The sequence below is a fragment of the Hippocampus zosterae genome, chromosome 12 (assembly GCF_025434085.1).
Source record: "Hippocampus zosterae strain Florida chromosome 12, ASM2543408v3, whole genome shotgun sequence".
NCBI classification, from domain to species: domain Eukaryota; kingdom Metazoa; phylum Chordata; class Actinopteri; order Syngnathiformes; family Syngnathidae; genus Hippocampus; species Hippocampus zosterae.
The window spans coordinates 3,951,513-3,958,618 of record NC_067462.1 but is presented as its reverse complement, the minus strand read 5'-3'; the positions used below and the strand labels follow the sequence as shown (position 1 = coordinate 3,958,618).

Below are 7,106 nucleotides of genomic sequence, written 5' to 3'. Positions count from 1 at the left end.
CTGTAATACAATACGTTTATTTTGGCCATGACGTATCAACTTGGGTTCATTTTTTTTTTTATTATTATTATTTTTTTAAATCGGTCTCCGTAAGAGTCTGCGCAATCAGGCTTTTCCCTCTAGCGGCCACTAAATTGGTTCCCTTGCGATAACTGGTGAAAGGCCCCCACTAATTAGCACTATTTTCCCACCCTTCACCACACACACACACACACACACAACACACAACCCCCCTCCACCCCCATCTCCCCCCCCCCCCCCCCCCCCCCCCCCCAGAAGTTGAGGTCTAAATTTGGAACACAATTGAGGAATAAAGAAATCCTGTCTGACGATAAGGTACAATAATATTACCCGCCCGCCTCCAGCTTTATGAGGTTTACGTCACACCAGTGCTGCGTGTCCTAGTGGGGTGGGAATTATACTCCGGTAGGGGGTCCTCGCTTTGCGGCGTTTCGAGGGGGACCAAAGGTAGGCCATGAGCTAGTTGGCGCACTGGTGTTGAGAAGATGTCGCTATGCTTGGTTTGCACCAGACGAGGGGTTGTAATGTATTTGGACTTTTTCATTCGGGTTTGTTTTCATTTCATATTTTCTCAGGAATAATTTGTTTGAATTTGTTTTTCGAGCTGATCGAGTTGATTTGCTTGTGTTTTTTGTTTGTTTGGGTTTTTTTTCTTTTATGTATGTGTAATAAATGCTTATTACACATACATAATGTATACATAGTGTTATATATGTAGATTTGGTGTATTTGTGTAGTGCAAGATGCAAAAAAACAAAAACAAAAGTCACAAAATTTTGTGTAATCAACTGCAATTCCAAAACGGCTTTTCAACTTTCTTTGTTCTGTACTGCTGTTTAAAATAACGAAAAGCTGATTTGTGAAATTAATTGACAAAGATGAAAATAAAGGATTTTTTTACGAGAATTACACTGCCCAACAGCAAATTGCAATCATAGATGGCCCTCGTCCTATCAAGTTTTTCAGATAGTTTCATTTTTTTATTTTAAAGTTTGGCCTTTAAGAGCTTGCGCAATGCAGACTTTACTTTAAAACCTGATATGCTACAAGCTTGGAATCTACACACACAAAAAATGAAATTTTTACTTGCATCAAATAAAAAAAAAAGTCAAAATATATTGATCAGTTGTAATGTCTGTCTTTGTCATGTCTTTATCTTCACCTCAAAAGCTGTGCTGCTCTCAAATCCAACGTGATGCAACACTGTCACCGACTGATGTCTGTCGTTATTGCAGTTATGTCAAAGCCTGGATTTCAGAGACAAGCTTGGCCCGCTTGGATGCGTAGAGCCGTTGAAAAAGCTTCTTCTTCTGAATATGTTCACCGTTGGTTGTACACACTTTTAAAGCCGACTCGGTTTTATAACTCAATGGTTGGGGTTTGACACTGTTAGGTCAGAGGTTGGGCCAATTTTCCTCCAATGTTGGACTTAAACTGTTCAACCATCTGTTGGGCAAGTGATGCCCCGCCCACAACATAAAATCAATTGCATTGTTGTTGGATTACAGTTTGGATTTACACCTCTTAATCTTACCGGGATAAATTTCATGTGTTAGCGTTGAACCGGAATCGCTTCGTTTTGTTTTGCCCAATATAGAAGCCAATCTTAGTCTGAAACTGATCTGATCCTAACTTTTTTTTTTTTTTTTTGGTCTGGTGTGGCAGCAATACGCAGACCAGGAGCGCGTGGAGAGTGTTTCGTCTTAAGTCCTGTTCAAACTGAGCGCTGAGCGTAGCCGCCTTTATCCCCCACTACATCTCAGCTTCACGTCCATGTGGGAAGCAGCATAGATCGCACAGTACAAGACAAACAGGGGCTGGAGAACGCCGCCGACACCCCCCTCGACCACCACCACCTTCACCCCCCACTCCTCCAGCATCCCTCCCACCTCGCTCCGCGATTGGCCCGCGTCGGTGTTGACGTCAATGACGTCACGCCGGCAAACACGTGGGCCAAGGCATCCGGAGCTCACATAAACAAAGCCACATTGGCTCGGAGTGACTTAGTCGAGGCAAGTGTCGCTCATAGGCTTGGGGGTGGGGGGCTTCATGATTTGGGAGGTTTTGCGTCGACTTTCCCGTTTGTTCTCAGCCCTCCTGAATGCTTATTGCATGGATTGAACAGCTGGATGCGAAAAGAGGTACTCAATGTGTTTCTTTGGCAGCGGCGTCCGTTTCTAAGTTCGTGTTGATCGCATGCGCGCAGGTCGCCAAGTGAAACGTTTATTCTGTGCGAGAAATAAGAAACGGCAGAGTTCAAAGTGTTAACTTTTTGCGGCAACACGCTGGGAGTTTTATTTAATGCCTGTTGTGGTGTCATTTTCTAGGGCAAGATCCCGCCAACTCGAAATCCGACCGGTCGTCCCAAGTCGCGTTATCTCGTCCAAGTGCGAGCCCGGCACCGCGTTGAGGTGAAAGCAAGCGAGCGTTTTCGAACCAAAGCCCCCGTCTGGCCAAATTTGCGCACCCGCGCCTCGGCAGCCATGCCCTGCGTCCAGGCTCAGTATGGATCATCACCCCAAGGAGCCAGCCCCGCTTCCCAGAGTTACAGCTACCACGCCGCGGGAGAGTACAGCTGCGACTTCCTCACTCCCGAGTTCGTGAAGTTTAGCATGGACTTGACCAACACCGAGATCACCGCCACCACCTCCCTGCCCAGCTTCAGCACCTTCGTGGACAACTACAACGCGGCGGCGGCGGCGGGCTACGACGTCAAGCCGCCGTGCCTCTACCAGGGCGGCGGCGGCGGTAGCGGCGGCGAGCAGTCGCCCATCAAGGTGGAGGACGTGCAGATGCACGGATACCCCCACCATCCGCATCACCACCACCATCACCCGCACCACCCGCACCCGCATCAGCAGGGCCACCTGCCGCCGCAATCCGACGACATGATGACCCACGCGGGGCCCGTGTACTTCAAGCCGCCATCGTCCCCCAACACGCCCAACTTCCAGGTGCAGGCCGGCGCCATGTGGGAGGACCCCGGCCCCTCGCTGCACCCTTTCCACCACAACTACATGATGGAGCAGCGCAAGAATCCCGTGTCGCGGCTCTCCCTCTTTTCCTTCAAGCAGTCCCCACCCGGCACGCCCGTGTCCAGCTGCCAGATGCGGTTCGACGGCCCGCTGCACGTCTCCATGGGCCACGACGGCCCCGCTTCGGCGGCCGCCGCGGCCGCGGCTGCAGCGGCGGCGGCGGCGGCGGCGGTGCACCACCGGGGCCTGGACGCGCAAAGCTTCGCGGTGCCCGGCGGCCTCCGCAAGCAGGGCGGCCTGGCCTTCCCGCACTCGCTGCAGCTGGGCCACGGGCATCAGCTGGTGGACAGTCAGGTGCCGTCGCCGCCCTCCCGCGGCTCGCCGTCCAACGAGGGGCTGTGCGCGGTGTGCGGAGACAACGCGGCTTGCCAGCACTACGGGGTTCGAACCTGCGAGGGCTGCAAGGGCTTTTTTAAGGTGCGCAAAAAGCGACGGTCTAAGAGGAAAAACGCCCCCCCCCCCCCTCCGAAGTGATCTTATCCCTCGACCTTTTATTTTTTTGTTGTTGTTTTTCCAAGCACAGTCCCCGGATGCGTAAAAATGACCTCGCTGTACTCCGGTCCTTATGTTCCTTCCCGCAGGCACACGTTCCGAATTGAACTTGTCACAATTAGACGCTCATAAAAAAATAATAATAATTTAAAAAAAAACAGGCCCACCACAGTGGACGATTCGCCGACATTTTTTTCTGTGTCTCGAGCGGGCAATCCCGGTTGCGTAATAAGTCAAAAAAGTCATTAGCTTGCTGTGGTTTGCTTGCGCAATGTCCAAATTGAACATGTCCCATTTAAATGTGGATCCTCGATATAATGCACGACAGTTTCACGAAAATACATTTTTTTTAATTTCTTCTTCGTTTTTTCCCCCCTCTAGCGAAAAGTACAAGATGCCTAAAACCTCCGTTATGTCCCCAAAAAAACAGCCTGGTCCCGTTCTTTCCTGAATTCGTGTGAACCTTTTAACATTTAAACGCGAATCACGAAACGAAATGATCCTTTCCCCTCCACTTTTTTTTTCTTTCTACAATGCGTTAAAAAAACTCGTCACCGGTAGAATGTTGCTTGCTGCGTGCTTGCAATTTGCGCACGCAATCGTCCTGATTTCCGAGTGCCTCAAGTCGATGTTCTTCTTTTCAAGAGCGTCTTGAAAAGCAAGGCCCGCGAAATGATTTTGTTTGTGTCTCCGTTGCAGCGCACCGTCCAGAAAAATGCCAAATATGTGTGCTTAGCCAATAAGAACTGCCCGGTGGACAAACGCCGGAGAAACCGTTGCCAGTTCTGCCGTTTCCAGAAGTGCCTTGTGGTCGGAATGGTGAGAGAAGGTACGTGGGGAGGGGGGGGGGGGGGGGCACTCGAACTTGCCTTGTGGTTTTTACGCACGGTTTAGTTACTTCATTTTTTTTGGGTGGTCAATGTGACGTCACTGTGGCAATTAGCGCGCGGCTCGACACCTTTCAACATGTGACGATGCCGATTATTAATTTTTTTTTGCAGTGGTGAGGACTGACAATCTAAAAGGTCGACGAGGACGCCTGCCATCCAAACCCAAAAGCCCCCAGGAGCCCTCCCCCCCGTCGCCGCCGGTCAGCCTCATCAGCGCGCTGGTCAGGGCCCACGTGGACTCGAACCCTTCCATGTCCGCGCTGGACTACTCCAGAGTGAGTTGCGGGCGGGGGTGGGGGGTGCGTGGGGGGAGCGTTTCTTCCCCAAACTGAAGAAAACACTTGGCGACGGCGTCAGGCCGACACTTCTGACTTTCTTTTAAGTGGCTCCCGCGGAGTAATTTACGCCGAGAGGGCGGAATTTAATAATAATAATAATAAAAAGGAAAAAGTCGCCCAACGACCCAGTGTGCAATTTCACGGATTATATATTTTCAAGGGACTTCATTAAGCGGCCGTATGTGTGTGTGTGTGTGTGTGTGTGTGTGTGTGTAAATGGCATTCCAGTTCCAGGCGAGTCCTGACTACCAAATGGCGGGCGACAACACGCAGCACATCCAGCAGTTCTACGACCTGCTCACCGGCTCCATGGAGATCATCCGCGGCTGGGCCGAGAAGATCCCCGGCTTCTGCGATCTGCCCAAGCCGGACCAGGACCTCCTTTTTGAGTCGGCCTTCCTCGAGCTCTTCGTCCTCAGGCTGGCGTACAGGTACGCGAGGAGCCGTGGATGGGGGTGGGGGGTGGGGGGGGGGGGGGTAGTCGCGCAAATCCGGTTTGCTGGCTTTTAACGAGAGCGCCTTTTGCCGGCTTCGAGGTCCAACCCGGTGGAAGGCAAGCTGATCTTTTGCAACGGCGTGGTGCTGCACAGGCTGCAGTGCGTGCGCGGTTTCGGCGAGTGGGTGGACGCCATCGTGGAGTTCTCGTCCAACCTGCAAGGCATGAGCGTGGACATCTCGGCGTTCGCATGCATCGCCGCGCTGGCCATGGTCACAGGTGAGGCGACCATCGGACCCCCCGTCGCCGTTCTGATGATGATGATGATGATGATGGTTGTGCTTTGTAGAGAGACACGGGCTGAGGGAGCCCAAGCGCGTGGAGGAGCTGCAGAATAAGATCGTCAACTGCCTGAAGGACCAAGTGACGTTCACGGGCGGCGGCGGCGGCGGCGGTGGCGGTGGCGGCCTGAACCGGCCCAACTATCTGTCCAAGTTGCTGGGCAAGCTGCCCGAGTTGCGCACGCTGTGCACGCAGGGGCTGCAGCGCATCTTTTACCTCAAACTCGAAGACCTCGTGCCTCCGCCGGCCATCATCGACAAACTCTTCCTCGACACGCTGCCTTTCTAAAAAAAAAAAAAAAAAACAGGCCGCGGCTCCCACGCAGACTATTTCCCGCCCCCCCCTCCCCCACCACAAAAAAACCCCCCAAACGTTCCCAATTGAATTTTTCTTCTTTTTTGGACATCTGCAAAAGCAGGACTGGCGGGGAGCCTTTCTTTCCTCCGAGGACCTTCCTAAACTTTCTGCTCCTTTTCATTCCACACTTGTTTTTTGGCGCTGCATGGCAAACCGATCGAACGCAAACATTGCGCATTTGAATTCCAACGACTTGAGTGGGTCCAAAAAAAAAACAAATCTTTCCATCAGCACCCCCAGATGTCAAATATATTCCATTTATATATATATATGTATATATATATAGTATATATAATGTATATGCGGACACTGTACATTACCAAATAGATGACGCATCCGTTTATAATATGAACAAATTTTGTTATAATGATGTTTTTTCCTCCCTTTTCAAATCGTGCCTCTCCCCCATCCCCCAAACATTTTCCAAAACAAAAAAACAAACAAAAAAAAACGACGCATGTCTTATTCTGAATATTTATTTTTGTTGCTCCTCTATAGGCACATGCAGAGGCGATGTCTATATAGCCGCTCGGACACTATGTAGTCTGCTAGATTTGATACCAATGTAGTTGGCACTCAAACGCATATCTAAATATATACAGTGTATATATATGTGTGTGTGTGTGTGTATATATGCATACACACACACACACATTTATATATCTGATCTCCTTGTGTATAGACGAGCAGCCAGGGAGGGAGGGAGCCATCGTGTTTGTACAAGTGTCACATTCCTCGTTTGTATGTGTGCTGTAAGTATTGTTGCTGTTCAATATAAAGCTTTCTCGATATGCTTTAAGAGCATTTCTGTCGGCCGATCGACGAGCATGGGGGCAGAGAGAAGGGGGGGGGGGGGGGGGGAATTGCAAATACACACGCTTTGTCCACCTTTTTGGATTTTATGGGGGGGGGGGTGAAGTGTCTAATAGGCCTCAGAGCTTTCATCCAGATTGCAGAGGGGGAAACGATTATTTAATGTTTAAGAATAAAACGTTGAAATCGAGAGGATCCGTTTCTTATTCATCAAGAAGGCAAAACAAAAAAACATCTGATGGTAGCAAACGTAAATCGTCGAGGCGATCCTACGTGAAGGCCTGTCACATTTTTTTTCTTGCGTTTGCTCCTGAAATATTTTTTTTATAATTGTTTTTTTGTTTAAATTGGAATGTTGTTTACACGTTTAAAAATATTGCGA

General features: G+C 50.0%; 1 protein-coding gene across 1 annotated transcript; it reads left to right on the top strand.

The window, feature by feature from the left end:
• Positions 1-1,586: 1,586 nt before the first annotated feature.
• Positions 1,587-6,130, top strand: nr4a2a (nuclear receptor subfamily 4, group A, member 2a). The gene is made up of 7 exons (XM_052082685.1): positions 1,587-2,162; positions 2,349-3,473; positions 4,248-4,377; positions 4,550-4,713; positions 5,005-5,207; positions 5,313-5,491; positions 5,562-6,130. The coding sequence occupies exons 1-7, from the start codon at positions 2,151-2,153 to the stop codon at positions 5,840-5,842; spliced, it is 2,094 nt and encodes a 697-aa protein (XP_051938645.1). The 5' UTR covers positions 1,587-2,150; the 3' UTR covers positions 5,843-6,130.
• The last annotated feature ends 976 nt before the right edge of the window (positions 6,131-7,106 follow it).